Genomic DNA, 18,739 nt, shown 5'->3' on the forward strand with positions numbered 1-18,739 from the left:
AAACACCACCAGACCAGACTGCGTTCGAGGATTTAGACATTCGTTTCCTGTTCGTCCTGCTTCGTTGATGGACGCTACCGACTGACACACCTACGGGGGCCGGAAACGGGACGAAAACAGCTCACGAAATAAGCCCCGCCTCCTTGGAGTGGACGATTTAAGGTCATTCTTCACATTTTTCATTGGGTTTTCTCTGTAAAACCTTTGGATAAAGAAATTATTCTAGGTTAGCTTATTGACAAAGTAGAAAAAGATTTTATTTTTATTAAACATTTGTTTTTAGTATTAGCAAAATTCCATGTTTATAAAGCCAAAAACTATGGAAGCATTTGTGTAGCATAATGAAAAATACAGGTCAAAACCAGAAATGCTTTTTCATTTTCAAAATGTAGCTGCATCAAATGAATTAAAATGAAAATGAAAACCAGCCAGGGCACCCAGGCCAGGGCCCTGCTGGCCCTGGCCTGGGTGGCGGGCTTGGTCATCCGGGGAGCGGTTGTTCCCTGCCGGTTCCCGTGTGGCGTTGGGGGGATTCCGGCTGCCGCTGCTGCTGCGGTGGGGGTCTTGGGGTGGGGATGGCTGGGCACTCTCCCTCCTTCTTGTCACGTTCCACCATCCATTTTAGAAGAACATAAACACTCACCTGAGCACAGGTGTTAGCTCACCTTTGCACTAACAGTTTGCATGACTGAATGACTGAAATATTTCACACTAGTTGGTTTTAAGGCATAAGTATGCGTGTGAGCACTATCTGTATTGTGTACATGTCGACAGGTGGACATTTTTTGCAGCTAGCAGGTGTGTTTATAACATTTGAGTGTGTGTGTGGACAGGCCCCGCCCTTTTTGTACTACATTTGAACCTTACCGTAACGATAAACAACCAGTAAACTTGTTGCTTTATGCTGCTTCATGGTCTTATCCCCCTTCCCCTCCTATTATCACCCTCCTACCCCCCCCTCTCTCTAACGTCCCTCTCTCTTCTTCCCCTCTTTCCTTTTCCGTCCGGTCCAACACCAAAGATTTTCAAACATGATTGAAATTAATAAAGTTTGGCTTTTTAAAAAACAAAAAACAAAAATGAAAATGAAAAAGCAATACTTCAAAATGCTTTTTCATTTTCTACTTTAAACCGTGTATTCTGTGTCACAATTAAAATGAAAATGCAAAGAGGGGATTGCATTTTCATTTTCACATCCACCCTGCAAATAGTGTCGCATAATTCAATTTGACTTAGCATTTCCAGAGAGGAGGCGGGGCGATGACGTCAGTGCTATCTCCATGTGTCTGGCTGCTAACAGACACATGCTAGGAGTAGTGCGGCCAGGCTTGTAGCCTTGTGTTAGCGGCAGAGAAGAGGGCTTTGTGATGGTTGTGCACTCCTGATGATTGTACACAGCTTCTCAGGACTACGTAGCAGCATTTCTGCCCTCCACGGTCGTCCTTCGGACACACCGTGGTTTGTCGAAACTTTTACCAGGACTAGCTTTGTCTTCAGGCCGGCAGTTGCCTTTGATCCGAAACTCTAGATTATGAGTGAGCAGGTCTTTAATAATAATCCTAACAGTAATAAAAGCACATTTAGAAGATACGTTTTGGTCCAACCAGCAAACGTTTAGCATGAAATCTGCTATAGCTGTTGATGGGGCTCCAGCTGTCCTCAACATTAAAATCAGCGCAAAGCTGCAGGAGACTATCTTCTAAATGTGCTTTATTATTGTTATGATTATAATTAAGGGCCTGCTCGCTCAAATTTTTTTAAATCCGTGTGGTCAGTGCTTTTTGCTTCACTGCAAGGACCCGAAAGACGGGTTAGCATTAGGCTAATACGTGCTACAAACATTGGCCGTGGAGGGACTCAAAACTCAATCCAGCAATGAGCATCTTGGATGTAAATATGTGGGAATGACATCAGCCTTTATTTAGTCTGGACACCACTGGAAACACAAGTTCATATGATGGTTTAGAGCTTCTCAGGCCTGCGTAGCAGCACATCCTCCTTCAGAGCTTCCCAGGACTAGCTTTGTCCCCGGGCTAGCGGACCAGGTTAAGCTGTTAGCTCCGTCTAAAGACAAAGCTAGTATGTGAGAAGCTTCGAACCCTGGGCCCAGGCTCCATCCGAGGCCTAGCTGGTGCATCCGGCTGCGGACTGCAGGGGTTCTGAAGGAGGCTATGGTCCCAAACTTCGGACCGCAGAAGTTGGAAATGCTGCTATGTAGTCCTGAGAAGCTGTGTACAATCATCAGGAGTGCATAACCGTCACAAAGCCCTCTTCTCTGCCGCTAACACAAGGCTACACTGCTCCCAGCATGTGTCTTTTAGCAGCCGGACACACTGAGGTAGCAGTGACGTCATTAAGCAGGAGGGGCTCTTCATCTGTCTCTGTGGCTTCGTCTGGGTGACGGACAGCCGGACTCCAGAGTCCCCAGGTTCACCCTCCTCAGCAGAATAGAATAGAATAGTCTTTAATAAGGTGTGGCTGAAGGCGTGTCAGCAGGATTGTTAACTTCCTCAGTGTATTCCTCCACCGTCCAACAATTTCCCCGGTCAAAGTTAACAGTCCACATACATGCAGAAAACTGATTTCCACTCCTGACTTGCCAGGTGGTTCGCCAAAATCTCTTGAAGGCTGATTGATACTTCTTCTCTGTGGTCTCACTGAACTCCTCCCAGGACTGAGTTTTTATCTTGGGGTGGCCGTGGTGCAGCGGTAGGGCGGTCGACCCATGATCGTAATATTGCAGGTTTGATTCCCGCCTTGCAGGCCCATGTGTGGAAGTGTCCTTGGGCAAGACACTGAACCTCACCTTGCCTGGTGGAAGGTTGGCGCCAGTGTTTGGCAGCGGATCCGCCAGTGTGTGTGTGCATCGGTGAATGTGTGTGTGACTGTAAAGTGCTTTGGGTCTTTGAAAAGACGTAGAAAAGCGCTATATCAGTAAATGCCATTTACCATACGCCATTTAACAACACAGTCAAGACTGCAGCTTGCTGAGACCACCGGTACCTGCTAGCTGGAATTTCTGTGATGAGCACAGAATCCCATCCACCGGATTTGAGCACTGCTCAGGCTCAAATAGAGGGAGGCCCTTTCATCCAATCACACTCCTCCAGCTGCCACTGTTCTTAGGCTCCACCCACCTTCAGTCTCTCAAGAAGACTTAAGTCCAGATGCCATGATTCAACTTTAGGATGTCACCTAAATGAGCGAGAACCTGCATTGACATTATCCTCCTGAAAAAAGTCATTGTGAAAAAACACATAATAAAACATTTCAGAGGATCAGAAGTTCCTGTTGTTCTTTCTCCCTTTTATAGTTTAAAGAAAATTCTTAAACTGCTGCTGTTTCTCTGCAGGAAAACCTGATGAAGATCATTTCTGACAATGGAAGGTTTGACACATTCAGGACCTTGTTGCAGGTGCAGTAGTCAGATTACCTGTCTTCTGTTGATCGATGAGAGAGAATGATGTCAGCACTTCTGTCATGCTTCACTCCTAGTTCTCCAGCACACTGGCATTGAAGTGTCTTGGAGAGATCCTTGGACCCAGTCGACAGCTCTTTGCTGGGTTCTTTGATTTGGTTCTGTGGAGGATTTTGGGAGATTTTTTTCATTTCTTCTGTGGTGTCCATGTCTCCCACATGGACATTACAGAGGGGGAGTCAGGGGAGCAGGGATCCCCCCGCCGCCTGCTCAGGCTTTTCTTTTGTCGTTTCATCATTCTCTTATTTTTTGATAAATATGTACTTTTTAGATCTGACGGATGTCTGCTGCCCTTTTTCCGACCACTTCTGGATCAGGTGCATTGTTTATTCCATCAGCTGTTCTGGCAACAAAAACGTTGGCAGGACATCGCTGTTATAATCTGGTTTTTGTTATTCAACAGAGCTATAGCACCAAGACAACTTCCATGCCAGGGGATCAATAACATTCTAAGAAGTTGAATTCTGTTATAGTTTAATAAATGAGGCTCAAAGCACATGCTCACTAAGTTGAATTGATGTTTTGAGACTGGAATACGTCTGTGAACACGCGACATATTTATAACAGGTGAAATTTCATATTCAAGACAAGCAAAAGTCAAAACAGTCATGTCAAATGTAAACTGTTGTATTCACATTTTTTATTTTAAGATATGCATGTTTCTTATTGACAGTATTCTCTTTAACAAACAAAAGCAGATTCTTGAACAGTTGTGCTTTGTGAAGACCAGCAAGTGAATCCTGCAAAGAGCACAGTTTATAGTTAAAGCCAGTTTTGTTTTGTGGGTTTGATCAAAGCTTCGGCATCTCATTCTGCTCAGAGGTAACAAACAAATGCCTCTCAAATGCTCCCAGCACAAAGCATTGTCCACAGTGAGATACTCAGGTTCACCATCCTCAGCCTCCAGCTGAGGCCAAACATTACATCTGACAGAGAAGTCGGCTCTGCTGTCCAGCCCACTGAATGGAAGGAAACCTTTTCCCAGAACCCTCAGCTCTTAGGTGCAGCTTTCAGCTTCCTTTGTGCATCTTTGTGCTTCTTCCGAACCTCCTTTGGAAAAGAAAGCAGGAGTTTACACTTAGTCATAACACCTGGTCTTCAGATGGAAATATGAAACCCATAAAACGTTCTTCAAACACTGAAACTGTGATTTTGGAGGAGAAGAAACACAGAACAAGAGGAGATACACACATACCCACACACACCATCACACGGAGACACTCCTACACACACAAGGAGATATAGACACACACACACTTTCCGATACACACTCGAATACACAACATTAAACTGCTGTGTATTTTATCTGTTCAGTGTGATAATCGCTTTCCTGGGACTAACCCGTCTGAGCGTGGTCCTCCTCTCCTCCCACTCCTCCCTCTGCTCCTCTAGCTGGCTGGAGCGGCAGAACAACGTTGGACCTTCTGGAGCAGAACAGAGCTGTCAAATGACTTTTCTGGCCAGAATCTAAACAGCCTCTTTTCTTTCAAAGCATCTCCTACCTTTCAGTCTGGTGTCACCAGGGTAGAAGAAGAACAAATCCATCGACTTTATGGGAGTTTCTCTGAGATAATATGATACAAACAAGTTCAAATACGCTCAGTTCAAAGAGGTCGTTAGCCGTTTGTTCCTTTCATTAAATCTATCAGTGCTAACACTTTTCTTTAGACAAAAATGCATAATATTAACTGGATTTAGGACCATTCAAGCAAAACTTTCTTTGGCCTGTCTTGCATTAAGTTTGTCTGATTCAACATTATTTGCTGCTCTCAAAAACAATGTAACAAAACAGAATGAGGATAAAGTGACGTTTGTCAGAATTATAGTTCTTTACTCTGTTTCAGTGGATGCAGTGCTTTGCCTCTCCTGCTCCTCATCAGAGCTGCTGTCATGGACACATTGGTTTTGCTGCCATGACACCTTTGGAGCCTGGATGCTCTCCACTTTGTATTCAGCTGTTAAAAGAGATGAAAGTTAAAGGTTTGAAATGAAATGAAGATCTGACTAACAATCCGGTTGTCTTACTGGTCTCTCTGCCGCTTGCCTCAGCGTCAACCCCAAAGAAAGAAAATTTAAATCCAGATGATCCCTCTTTCGTGGTAGTGGGATCTTCTGAGAGCAGAGACGACTGCAGCTCTTCCGCCTTTCCTCTGTCCTCCTCTTCCTTCACTTGGTCCCAGTTGGTCTTCTCTGGATTAGAGAGGTCTTCTTTCGTCTGACCAAACACACCCTTCAGGTCGCTGGAGACTTGGTAAAAGATCTCAGGTGAAACTTCTGGAAGCTTCTGAGCCTCTTCTCTCTTCTTCCTCCTGGCGCTTTTGCTGTGTAGACAGCAGATCACATGATGCAGAGGGCAGGTGGAGCTGATCCCGTGCACATGATGCGGTCATGACGTTTTTTATGTGGACTCATTTTAAAGACACAAACATTTCAGTAAATGTTGTAAATGCAGTGTGAAAACGGTAAAAACAACATGGAAAATCTGCTGAAGTGAGTCTGAAGAGGAAAAGGAAACTATCAACTATGCTGTCCAACTACCAGTCAGATGTGGAGGAGTCTGAACTATTTAGGATAAGATCAAATGATGGAGAGTATCAGAAAAGCATGAGAGCTCTGTAATAACCTCTAGTAAAAAGAGTGGACTCTTCACACTCCTACCTCTCAGTACTTTTGATGGTTTTGGTCTCAAACGCAGAGTGTTCTTCTTTGCTGGGATCATAATGTAGTGTGGACACATCTCTGTAGACACACACAAAAACAATCTTTTATTGTCTTTTCATTTCAATGTAGATGTTCTGGATCCAAAGCGGCTCAGACTCCCTGTGAGGCGCACCTGAACTTTGCAGCTTTTAAGAGCGTCTTGCTGCTGGGTTGTTTGCTACTTCCAAGGACGTTTTGAAGAATAGACAGGTTATTCTTCTTCTCCTCCTCCAGGGCCTCATCTTCCACAGTCAGGCTTCCATTTGCCTCTAAACAACAAATTTGTATGAGAACAGTGGCCCAACGACAACAACGGCTTAATTCCTTCCTGAGCCGTCATTAGAGAGAAAAAACACAAAGTTCACTGATGCATCTGACATCAACACACCCATCTCTTCCTCTTCCTCCAGAAAGCGCTCGTCCATCCGAAACCGCTCATCAGTTCCAAAGCGATGCTGCAGCGCCATCAGCTGGACAACAAAACAACTGTCAGACGTAGAAGTTCTGTTCTCCACATTTTCCACGTACAGGATTTCAGTCTTTTGTCATATAAGCAAGTGTCTCTTGCATTGGTCATTCATCAATGTGCGCAGATGTCCATCAAGGGTTTCAGGTCTTTACGGGTGAATTTGGTTTTGAGCCATTCAAAATATTTGGTTGGTCGAGAGTTATGCAGTTCATACGTATTTTACGTGGTTTATATGCAATTATTCTGTAAATCTTATGCAATGCAATTTACCGTATTTTAGGTCTTTTTCAGGAGCTTATCACAGACACATCAGAGAGGATGCTGCCTCATTGTTATTCTGAAGTGTTATCATGTGGATGCTGACTCTGTAGGCCAGTAAGTCAAAGTAGATAGCGAGTAGAATTCGTGTGACCCGCTGGAGTAGTAGATTTTTTTCCTCAAAGAAAAGGGGTTGATTCTGTACAACTCTGGTTGAGTTATAGTCAGGTTGAGTTATCCAGGGTTAGTTGAACTGTAGGGGACTGCAGATGCTTCCTGATCAGAACATTTACCGGGAGGACAATTAAGGGTGTATTCATTAAGCAAAAGTCTGTTCAGACATTCTCGTCAGACTGACACAGCTCTCCAGAGGCAGAAACAGCTTTGAATGTATTCCGTCACATTTTCCTGACACAAATGTTCACATGCTGCATCCCATAAAATGTAAAAAGCCTTGAACAAAAAGGCCATCAGACCACCCAGAGGAAATAAAACCAGCAAAGAAAAAGAACAGTTGCTCTTCACCTTTTGTCCCGCCTGACCCTCAAACTGAGGCCGAATGTGAAATCCGTTATCTTCCTCTTCAGCGCTGTCCTCTTCCTCACTGCTGTCAAACAGTTGTGGGCCTGTAAACTGCAGATGGAGACAAAAATTCATGAACTACTTTTGGCGGCATCAACAAAATGTGAAAACTGAGTGAATCCATCTCACCTTGTCCTTTGTGGCTCTCTGATTGGCTACTGCTCTGCTCCACACCGCCTCCTCTTCTGACTGGATGTCCTGGAGTTTCTTCTTTGAACTTGCTGCCCAACTCTTTTTCTCTTCTTCATCTTCATTGTTTTCATCATCAGAGTCAAAAACGACGCGTTTGCCTGCTTTTGGAGGTGGAGCATCCTGGTCAGAAAGAATAAAGAGAAACCAATTAAAAACTACAAATCACATAAAGGCAGAATCCGAATTCTTACCTTACCCCTACAGCTTCTCCCTACCTTTCCAATTGTGGGGGCATTTGGAGGGGTGGGGATGTCTGAAATAATTTTTATAATGCGGAGGGATTCCGAACCCTCCACCGAGAGGGGGTTTTCCGTGCCGCGCTGTGCCGTAGAGAAGAGACATTTCTTCCCGTGGGTGTGCTGAGACATAGACTCAAAGGATCTAATCCAGTCACCAAACAGGTTCAGCTCTGGACACCGGAGACTGAGGGCGCATGACAGGACTGTTTCATGGCTGCAGACTGGGATGTTTGAAGCTGGAGCCACTCTGGAGGCCTCTTCTGTCAGTGCACAGGATCAAGCTGACTATGACTATGTGACTGAGTACATCAGCACTTGTGTGGAAAACATCATGACCACCATCCAAGTCAGGAAGTTTCCAACCAGAAGCTCTGGATAAACAGCCTTGTATATAACATGCTGCATCCTCACTCCACTGCATTTACATCTGGCAATGAGACTGAGTACAAAAGTGCAAAGTACGGCAAAGTATTTGAATTGACCTTTAACCTTTAGGCATTCAGAGCAGACAGCTCATGTACAGGCAAACCTGTTTCCTTACTGTGCAAATGACAATAAACTCCTTTCAATCCTTGAATCCTCTGAGGCACAGAAGTTTACATTTACATGTTAGTACTGACTCTTTGTTTTAGCACGGCCTTTTTAAAGTTATATACAGATGTTATGTATTTTCCGAGTGCTAGCAGCTCCGTGCTAACGTAGCTGACTGCTGACTATTGATGACGCCATTGAGTGGGAGTAATGTCTGAATATGAAGACATTATTTTTCCATAACTCTGCTTGGGGGGCAAAATGTAGAGGTAGGGAGAAGTCACCTCAAAGCACGCTAGAAAATTTCCCCCTTTCGATTCAGAAGATCTTTGTCTCCACAGATGCAGATTCCTGCAATCCCATTTCGAGAATGCTGCACCTCTTAAACATGGATCTGGCACGGGCCAGTTGGCGTCCAAGCAGGACGAGCCACTTTTAGATCCATGATGCAGTTCAGACTCACCAGATTGGCCAAAGCTCCCTGAATGAGCCTCTTCTGCTCTTCAGCCTCTTTCTGTTTCTGCTGGAGGGCAGACAGCCGCCTCAGGTTGGCCTTCCTCTGCAGCTCCTCCTCTTTCCCAGCATTCAGTTTCCGATGAAAAGGTGGAGGCACTGCTTCCACAGAACCTTCATCAGGGAAGATCTTCCCTCTGTCTTCTTCAGAGAAAATCTCTGCTGAAAGCTTTTCTGCAACATTAGCCTGCCGGCCTGTTGTCCTCTCCTCTTCCTTTTCCTCTTCGTCACTGGAGGAGGAAGACTCTGATGCTGTGAGGACTTTGTGAAGAGTCCTTTTTCCAACTTGCAATAAAGCCTTCTTCTCGCCTTCCTGTCTTTCTGTCCCTGATGTTCTGGTGTTCATCTGTGGAGCTTCAGAGATCTGCATCTGCTTTTTAACCTCCATTCCTCTTCCATCCTTTTCTTTTGTCAGAGTATTGTCCATTTCCTTCAGTGATTTGGTTCCCTGGAAGGCTGGCAACGACACGCCTTCAGGTTTTTTTCTCTCGTTCTGCCCGTCTTCGTCGCTGGTGCTCTCCTCCAGGATGGCGGCGAGGATCTCTTCAGGGGAGATGCCCTTCTTGAGCGCAGGCCACTCTTCAGGGCCGGGTGCGAGCTCTGGGTTTTCTTCAGACCCGCGATCACAGGCCGTCTCTGAGCTCTGCGAGGCATCCTCAGCAAGTTTCTGAAGATCTGCGAACGACATCTCCAGACAAGTGCCGTGTGAGAACATGGCTTCATATTCAGAATCTGAGCAGGATCCTTCAGACTCCTCCTCCTCCTCCTCCTCGTCATCACTATGCGACACAGAGGAGGATTGAAGCACAGGCAGGACTCTCGATTTGTTTCTTTTCTCCCCCAAATCAAAATCCTCTTTGAATGAAAAAGTCTGAAGAGGAAGGGGGGCCTTTACTTTCTCCTCTTTCTCTAGGGGTCCACTCCTCCTCTTTGCCTTCTCATTCGCGTTGTTGATAAGTGTAGAGACATTTCTTCTAGATGCAAAGAGTTCATCTGTGTCAGCAGAGTCATACTCATCCTCACAATCTGGAATCACAAGAAAAGTCTTGTTATCAACAAGCGCCATCATTGACTGACTTGCTAAGACAAACACGTAACCAAGGCTTTTCTAGTCACCTTTCCGCCCAGATTTCACCGAGTATTCGAGTCCCACCACCTCAAGTTGACTCTCCCCGGCCTCCTGGTGCAGTGCATTATGGGAACTATCCTGAGCTGCCATCAGCCGGCAAATGTCCTCATCCGAGTCCACATCACTGTCAGGGGAAAGCTGTGCCTTGGTCCTGGTTGGTCCAACGGAGAACTGCTTGGATTCCATGTCATCCTCAGAGGAATTGTTCTGCTCCAATCTAACGAACAAAAGAAAAAGAGAAGATTTAAGGCATCGGTTTTTCACAGAAACCAACACCAAGTAAGAAATGGAGCATTTTTCCAAGTTTATTTCTAAGCTGGAAAGACCTGAGGAAGAGGACAAAGTTTAAAAAGGATTAAAAAAAGGAAGAAAAATAATGAATCAATAAATCAAAATGGATTTATTTATAAAAATATATATATATAAACAGGGAAACAATAAAACAAAGTTCTAAGCAGAGCTGAAACAAATTGAAAGGATTTTGGCTGCTCGAGCAGCTGAAAACCGATGAAACTCATGCTACGTTTGGCAGAAGAAAGCTTGAATACGTGTTTCCATACAAGCTTTCCTGAGGAAAGAATAATGCCATGATTCCAAAACTCTTCTGAGTCAAAGCAGCAGGAACTTCATGATGGGAAAATGTCTACGGTACCTCTTTCTGTCCAGAGCTTTACAGATGTTGATGCCATGTGGTCGACTCTTCTTGGCCCTTCTTGGCTTGTAGGAAGGGAACTCCCCCCGCCTCTTCCTGCTGATGTCATCATCCCCTCCATCTAGCTCCCAGGTGAGCTGGCTGACAGGTGTGGACTGATCGTCTGCGCACCGGTCCAGCTTGCGGATGTTATGGCTGTATTTTGAAGGGTCATACTTCATTACTCGAGCTTTGTTGCCTTTCTGACACCTGAGCTGCAGGACAGGGAGGACGCGACCAAATTTACTGACCACCCAGTCCTGAAAACAGAGCACACACATGAAACCAAAGGTCTGTCACTGACATCAGCTGCTCATCCAGACTTCAAACTGGACCAAAGAGAGACTGAACCTTATGTCCTGGGACTTCGGTCCCTGGCACTGCAGCCTTCATAGTAAAGTTGTCGATGCCAGCTTTGCTAAGAGAGTCCAGCAGGTTTTGCCTTCTGTCATCTGCTGCAGCCTGCTGGAGATCCTGGTTTGCCACCGCCTGCTGCTCCTGAGCCAGTCTAACCCACAGACAGTCAGTTTCAAAAGGTTTCACATGCCCCTTCACTTCAACATCTACAGAAACCAGAGTGGTCAGAATGTTAGAACTGCACCTGTGCAGGAAACTCTCCTTGGCTGTTTCAATCTGCAGAGTTCCTCCTTTCCATTTGGACTTGTTTAGCACCGTCAAGCCTCCAGAAAAAACACACAGGGCCAAGGAACAAACATTAAAACAGCTCAGTGTGACAGAAAACACAACTCTTACTCTACATAAGTGTTCACACCAATGCCCTGCACAGTCTGACTAGAGTGTATGCAGTAAACAAGTATCAACGTTACTGCTTAAACCAACTAAACACCCCCTCTCCATACTGACGATTCAACCACTTTTTACTTACATCTTTTCAAGTCTGCATCTGAAATGCTGATGTTGATGTAGCCGAATGTTTTGTAAGGAACTCCTGTAAGAAAAGAATAGCAAGACCACAACAGTAAGGACACAACAGAGAAAGGGATGGAACTTCAAACAGTTAATGAATGCAATAAGAATGCTCCTGAACAAAGACACTCAGCCAATAAGAATGCACCTCTTTACCTCTTATCCTATCAGAATCAGAATCACTTTATTGATCCCACACGTTGGAAATTTATTTGAAATTTTCTATTGACCATATTTTAACAACCATACGACTACGGACTATGTGTTGATGTGTGACTTCGGTAAAGAGGACCTAGAGAAAATAGTATGAGAACGGTACGGAGAGAAGTGAGGACGTGAAAGTAGACACCCCCCCACCCCCCCCCCCCCCCCATAGTACAAAGGTGCAGGTATGTGCATAATGCAGAACAACTTCGTTTTGGAAACCCTGAAAATGCAAAGAGACACGATTATGAAGCTCAGTTTAAACTGCAGCTATCAGCTACGCGGAGGAACACGGGAATAGAGCAGCTGCCAGAGAATTAAAGATGAATGAATCCATGGTTCACAAGTAGAGGAAGCTGGGAAACGTACTCCGACAAGTCAAGATGACGCAGCTGAGTTTCCACGGAAAAAAAGTGAGGTGGCCCGAAACCGACTTGACTGAAGGCAGAAATGCTTGCAGAGCAAAGGAAAACTGAACATTTTCAGGGAGGTCTTGGTGCTTTCGTTTTGTGAAAGGGGCCATTTTTCCATCCAGGTAAGACCTACAGTCGCGCAAGCAACTTCCAGCGGATGACAATGAAAAACTGTCCATCTTCCGCTCCTTTTACTGGGAGGCAGCGCCGGGCGAGTTACGCCACACTTTGAGAATGGCTGGGAGAAACTTGGGCTGACGTGTCTGCTCACACTGGATTCCAAGTGCAGAGAAGCCGGCATCATTAATGAGGAGCCGTACGGCAACGAGACGGACTCTGGCGATGAGGCAATTGGTGGCGTGTTTGATAGAAATTTAGCCCAGCTGTTCATTTCAGATACAGAAGATGAGGACTTTGATGGATTTTTGGATGCTGACTGATGAGTGAAAAAATGAAAAATAAATCACAACCAACATGCACGTTTTACCGGTTTGTGTTAACACCTATTGTATGTGTCAAATACAAAAAAAGCCCACATAACTGAGACTGCATCTTATGGTCGTGAAAATACTGCTCTTTGCCTCATTTCATATTACATTTTTTTCGCCTCTTTAACTAAAACTCAAATCCATCAGAAGGTAATAAAAACAAATATTAATCGAATTAATTTTATTTTCAATTATGCAAAAGAAATGCTTCCATACTCCGCTGCATTTGATTGGTTTTGTTCTACTAGTTTTTTTTCTTGTTTTTAAAGGGTCAATACATGAAAGCCTGAGTTTGAAACGGAACTAACATCTTAAAAGTATCATTCTGCATCACACAAGCAACTGAAACCTATCATTGAGCTTCGGAAGATTTCTTGCCGCCGGACTCCAGCACTGCAGCAGCCAGGCATGTTTGTGGGTGACAGAAGAATGACATGAGAACTCTGCCCCACATCTTCTCACCTTCCTCGTCTCTCCTGGTCCGCAGCTCCACGTCCACCACGTCTCCAAACTTCCCGAAGCGATCCTTCAGCTCCTTCTGGGTGACGGTGTGACTCAGGCCGCCCACAAACAGACGCCGCATTTCTCCACGCGTGGCTGCTGTCTGAGTGCCTCTCTCCAATTTCTTCTCCGGCGGTGGTAACTTGAAATTCAGCGTCTGATGAAACGCAGCACGAAAGATTAGACACACTAAAATATCGCCTTAACCAATTAAAGTGGCCTCAATATCAAGAAGATACACTAGACCCATCAAAGTAGATCATCCATTTACTCCAAAGAAGAGGGAGGAACAGACGTGTTTACCTCACACGCGGCCAGCCGGTCCCACCTTCTTTTGAGTCCGTGTCAAGTCCCGTTGCGATTTCCTTCCACGAGACAGAAACGTTCCGCTTATGTTGTCTTTTTTCATCAAATGCAACGTTTTGTTTTTTAGAAAAAGCATACAAAAACAAAAGAGCACGAAATAATTTTATATTTATTCTATGAAATATGACACACACACATAAGGCAATTATTGGCTGGAGTTTCGTTCAGCATCGGGTTGAGTCCGTCTCGTCTAAGATCCGTCTAATGAGTTACACGATCACGTTCTGGAGGAGGGGTGCTGTGACATTTCATATTGGACTAGCTGTAATTATTAGCTTATTTAAATAATAAATAATTACATAAATAAACATAATGTTACTCAAATGTGCATTATAGTAACTGGGGTGTATAACTGCAAAAGACCGTACATTTGTAAGCACTTCAGAAGAAACCTGCACCCCCTTTGAGTCACGCGAAGTGGAAGAGTCCAAAGCGCGCGACGTTCTAATCTAATGTGTTTTGGCAACTCGACATTTGCAAGAAGTATTACTTTAAAGCAATAACTGTAACAAAAATATCGCCACGCGCCTCTAAATACCGTGTGTTATATAAATATAACACATTAGAGTATTTCTTTAAATTGACCACCCTTGTTTTAGTGAATGGCGGCGGTAAGTCAACACTTTCTTCGAATCGTACCTTTCGAGAAATTTCAAACATAAACACTGAGTATAAGTGTCATCATGGGGATGTCCAACGTTAAGGCGGTCGCTCTTTTATCGCAGTATTTTACCCTACGCAGTTAATGTAACTATTTAAAAATTATTTCTATTGTCTGAATGTTGTTGCTTAGCCTTCAGACACCGTGCTGTGCAGGTGTTGTGCTAAACTAAAGTACATTAGAGTAGTTATCCCTGTCAGAATGTGTGTGTGTGTGTCTCCATGTCGTTGCACTCATATGTCGGTCCCGAAAAGACAAAAACAAAATAAAATAAAAAATGAGGTGGATGTCCATAATGTGTTTGATTCTGAGACTGCTGAGGGTTTCATGTTTACGCTGCTTGCTTCAAATGTTTGCAGTTTTTTCACAACAGCAGAGTCAGTGGCCCCAAATGAGCTTTGTTTGGCTACTGTGAAGTTGCAGATACATTTGCTCCCATTAGGGAACCTTCTGAAGAACTTGCTTTGGTCTTTGTGTAAACACAGAGGATAAAATTTATAGTAACTGGATTTAATCAAAATGCTGAAAAGACATAAAAACATGGCTGTAAACAATAGAACCATGGAAGTGCAAACTGGGGATGTGAAGGTTGCTGTCCAGGTCAGGGGGATGCAGATCAGATGTAGTCATCCTGCCTGTGGCTGCAGCAAACATCATGAGGGGGAAATGTGGGACTGGACTGGATGTGTGGAAGTGCTGCTAGATCTTCAAAAGGAGGAGACACTTCCTGAAGAAATGTATTCTCTGCATTATGTTTCTGCGCCCTCCTCAGCCGGGGCCCATAATGCAAGTTGGGTTACAGCTCTAATACTGCACTAGAACTATTTTACACTGCAAAAACGGAATCTTAAGAAAGTAAAAAGACCCTTGTTTCAAGAAAAATTGTCTGGTTTTCTGTCCTGCAAAATAATAAGATAGTCTCCTGCAGCTTCGCTGATTTTGCTGTTCGATGACAGCTGGAGCCCCATCAACAGCTCTAGCAGATTTCGCCATGCTAAACGTTTGCCGTTTGGACCAACACGTATCTTCTAAATGTGCTTTATTACTATTATGATTATAATTAAGGGCCTGCTCGCTCATATTATTTTTTTAATCCGTGCAGTCAGTGCTTTTTTCTTCGCTGCAAGGAGGACCCGAAAGAAGGGTTAGCATTAGGCTAATACGTGCTAAAAACATTAGCCATGGAGGGACTTAAAACTCAGTGCGGGTAATGTCGCAATGAGCATATTGAATGTAAATGTGTGGGATTTACATCAGCCTTTATTTAGTCTGGACACCACTGGAAACACAAATTCATATGATGGTTTAGAGTTTCTCAGGTCTGTGTAGCAGCACTTCCTCCTTCAAAGCTTTCCGGACTAGCTTTGTCTCTGTCCAAAGACAAAGCTAGTCCGAGAGAAGCTTCAAACTGTGGGCCCAGGCTCCATCCGAGGCCTAGCGGGTGCATCTGGCTGTGGACCGCAGGGTTTCCGAAAGAGGCTGTGGTCCCAAAATCCGGACCGCATAAGGCAGAAATGCTGCTACGTAGTCCTGATAAGATGTGTACAATCATCAGGAGTGCACAACAATCACAAAACCCTGTCCTCTGCCGCAAACACAAGGCTACAAGCCTGGCCGCACTTCTCGTAGTGTATGTGTCTCTTGGTTATGTTCACACTGCAGGACTTGAATTTCGAATTAAATACGAACTTTTGTGATCTCCTGTGTGACCGTGAAATGACCCAGAAGTGACCCGCACGCGCAGAAGAGTACTCAACGAGGAACAATGTCACTGGTGGTTTGCGGAAGTAGCTAACGTTAACAATGGATGTCAACAACAGTGTTGTCAACAGTGGAGCTCTTTTTGCATTATTACATTTATTTTCACGAAGGAGCCAGCACAATTACAATCTTCTCATTGTAAGAAGGCATTGGAGCCGGGATCGTCTGTAACCACTGTTGTGTAATGGGGATGTGGATGTGCTGGGGCCGCATGCGCGCGCGCGTGTGTGCAAGAGAGGGGCGAGAGTGCGTGTAGTGCAGAAGGGAGTGAGAGGGGCAGCGGAAGTGTGTTGGGGAGGAAGGAGAGCGGTGATAAAAAAAGGTTTCCCCCAGAATAAATGCTATTGACTCTCTATTAACCCGCTCTGGAGAATCTGAGGGTCCGAACGGGGAAGTGAACCCCGGAAGAGGATCCGCCTTCGACCCTGGAGAAGGTCTCCCCGCGCTTCTTCTAACCAAAGTTGGAAAGTAAAAAAAGTAATTGCGGGAAAGGTTCAACACCACGCTCGGCCATTTAGCTGGAAATCTTTTCAAAAACCGCCCAGTTGCGATAAGAGCCCTTAAGTTTGGCCTGAATAGAGCTGTCACCCCAAATATGAATCCAATCGGGGATCTCGCTTCCCTTCCACTGACTGGTCTCAGCAGCATCGTCCACCAGGGTTGATGTTTACGTTCTCGTTCCCGCCTACTTCAACGCAGAATGATGAAGTTTGTAGCGTATCGATGACGTACGGGTCGGATTCATGTGGCCTGGCCGTTCAGACGGCGGTCGCATTTAAAAAGATCAGATATGTATTGGATTCAGGACCACATACCCAAGTGGCCTTTTGTATTTGAAAAGAACTTCCATTTTGTACCATAAAGTAAAAAAAAAAAGGATGGATGAGCAGACACCTCGCTGGCACAAGTAAATACAGAATGGTGAGTGAGGAAGCGACGAAGGTTTAAGCTTTTAGTTAACGGTCCATTCTATCTGCAAATTCTTTTCTTATCCGAATTATCGGCATGAAGTCATGTCGTCCATTATTGGCTGATGATAATCGGTATCCGATATTATTGTGCAACCCTAATGAAAACAGCAGAATGCCTTCTTTTGACTGTAATTTCCTTTTTGATAAATTAGAATTCTTGATAAGACCATTTATCTTACCCTTCTGGCATATTTCATTTATCTTATGTAAAGATTATCTTCCAATGGGGTAAGAATTTTTTGCTTAATTCTCAGGGGCTTGTTTATGCAGCATTCCTGAGAAAGATTATAATTTCTCATGTTCATGCTTTAATTTTTGTAACTTTCCTGAAAATAATTATTTATTTTATAACTTTTACCTTAAGCATAAGTTTTAACAGAGGGTGTACTGTTGGTTTTGTAAAATCAAATCAACAGTCCTGCTTCAGAGAGTGACCTCCTGTCTTGAGACATTATGTGCTTCTTTTCCTGTTAACTCAAACATTTGATCTTTGCTCCTCAAGATGCTGGAGAAGATGGGTGCGGAGAATGCTGATGAGGTGAAGATGCTGGAGGGTCACATTGAGCATCTGAAAGCTGAAATTACATCACTGCAGCATCAAAAAGAAGAAATTGACAGGGACGCAATGTTCCACTTTAAAGGACCAATGCTAGATGCACTGTGAGTTTCAGCTTTTCCATTCTTATGCCTCACTGTGAAGTTCCTTATAGGAAATCATTGTCATTTCTCCTCACAGGCTTATTGTGTGTAGGCAGACACGAGACAAAGATGAGGAGGTGGTGATGTCCAAGCTGAAGGAGGAGGTGGAGGAGTTGGAAAAGGACTTACGACTGCAGACTGAGATGAATGGCATCATTGTGGAGAACTGCAAGATAAAAACTCTCTTTAGAAGTAAGAGCAATGGGGTGTTTCACCTCAACATACATTTGAAGATTTGTGAAGAGTCTGCAATAAAAATTCAGTATATTTTTCTTTGCAGCTGCATAGCTTAGTGGGAAATCACATAGGGAGTGCGATGAGCTTCATCCACCTTCATCCTTAGGTGCCACTGCCTGTAGTGCTCAAGCGCTGTGCAGTCCAGATACAATGATAAAATACAGGGTTGTGTCAGGAAGGGCATCCGGCATAAACCAAATTCCGTGTGGAGACCCCTAAAGGGATAGTAATCTGTTGCCTTTTTCTTTTAAAGCAAACTATTTTATTTTTTGTTTTAATTTTAATATATAAATTGAAATGTTTTACATTTTATTATAATAATTTACAGCTAAGGTCTGTGTGTGTGTGTGGGTGTGTGTGTCCTAGGTGAGGGGAAGTGGATCCGTCAGGTCTGCGTATCACTTCAGTGCTCTCATATGGTTTTCCAAGTGGACTTCCAAGTCTCGGAGACTAAAGTGAGTCTTTCCTGTGTTTACATACTTAAATTGGTTTTCACATCTCATTCTGCATTTTATAAATGCAACATACAGAGTTTCTTTTACATCCATAAAGCAAACATTTTTCCATAAGCAAATGTATATCAATTTTAAACCAATCCTGCTTTTGGTGTTTTCTCAGCCTTCCTCACATGAAGCTCTTTTAGGAAAAACCCAGCTGTGAGATCCACTCACTTTTGTTTGGTTAACTTTTCTGATGGCATTAAAGCAGAGCGTTTGAAAAAGAGAATTC

The 18,739-nt window shown here is 44.1% G+C and overlaps 2 protein-coding genes and 1 long non-coding RNA gene across 9 annotated transcripts in view; 2 read left to right on the top strand and 1 right to left on the bottom strand.

The window, feature by feature from the left end:
- The first annotated feature begins 4 nt into the window (after positions 1 to 4).
- Positions 5 to 18,739, top strand: part of cenpp (centromere protein P) — a 142,040-nt gene continuing 123,305 nt past the window's right edge. Inside the window, exons 1-5 of one of the 3 annotated variants that reach the window (XM_078946790.1) lie at positions 26 to 162; positions 3,353 to 3,415; positions 17,577 to 17,734; positions 17,811 to 17,965; positions 18,377 to 18,465. In XM_078946790.1, coding sequence (XP_078802916.1) covers positions 3,362 to 3,415; positions 17,577 to 17,734; positions 17,811 to 17,965; positions 18,377 to 18,465 — 456 coding nt within the window. In that variant the 5' untranslated portion in view covers positions 26 to 162; positions 3,353 to 3,361. Of the gene's footprint in view, positions 163 to 3,352; positions 3,416 to 14,091; positions 14,293 to 17,576; positions 17,735 to 17,810; positions 17,966 to 18,376; positions 18,466 to 18,739 lie in introns of those variants that run through there. The other 2 variants (XM_078946792.1, XM_078946791.1) reach the window with 2 other exon arrangements.
- On the top strand, positions 3,655 to 3,976 carry LOC144992089 (uncharacterized). The gene is made up of 2 exons (XR_013655887.1): positions 3,655 to 3,795; positions 3,882 to 3,976. It is a non-coding gene; the product is annotated as an uncharacterized LOC144992089 (long non-coding RNA).
- On the bottom strand, positions 4,097 to 13,912 carry nol8 (nucleolar protein 8). Of its 5 annotated transcripts, XM_020701455.3 has the most exons (19): positions 13,818 to 13,886; positions 13,619 to 13,680; positions 13,277 to 13,472; positions 11,669 to 11,731; positions 11,384 to 11,462; positions 11,134 to 11,290; positions 10,744 to 11,042; positions 10,079 to 10,308; positions 8,913 to 9,988; positions 7,617 to 7,799; positions 7,431 to 7,538; positions 6,567 to 6,648; positions 6,312 to 6,447; positions 6,137 to 6,217; positions 5,504 to 5,799; positions 5,313 to 5,433; positions 4,981 to 5,042; positions 4,820 to 4,902; positions 4,097 to 4,528 (listed from the first exon to the last, which is right to left on the bottom strand). In XM_020701455.3, the coding sequence occupies exons 3-19, from the start codon at positions 13,395 to 13,397 to the stop codon at positions 4,469 to 4,471; spliced, it is 3,237 nt and encodes a 1,078-aa protein (XP_020557114.1). In that variant the 5' UTR covers positions 13,398 to 13,472; positions 13,619 to 13,680; positions 13,818 to 13,886; the 3' UTR covers positions 4,097 to 4,468. The 5 variants fall into 5 exon arrangements, with proteins under 5 accessions (XP_020557114.1, XP_020557117.1, XP_078802911.1 ...); XM_020701458.3 differs by having other exon boundaries at positions 4,820 to 4,899; positions 13,619 to 13,912; XM_078946785.1 differs by lacking the exon at positions 13,818 to 13,886 and having other exon boundaries at positions 4,820 to 4,899; positions 13,562 to 13,648.

Source organism: Oryzias latipes, chromosome 5 (assembly GCF_053564925.1).
Source record: "Oryzias latipes strain Hd-rR chromosome 5, Olatipes_Hd-rR_3.1".
NCBI lineage: Eukaryota > Metazoa > Chordata > Actinopteri > Beloniformes > Adrianichthyidae > Oryzias > Oryzias latipes.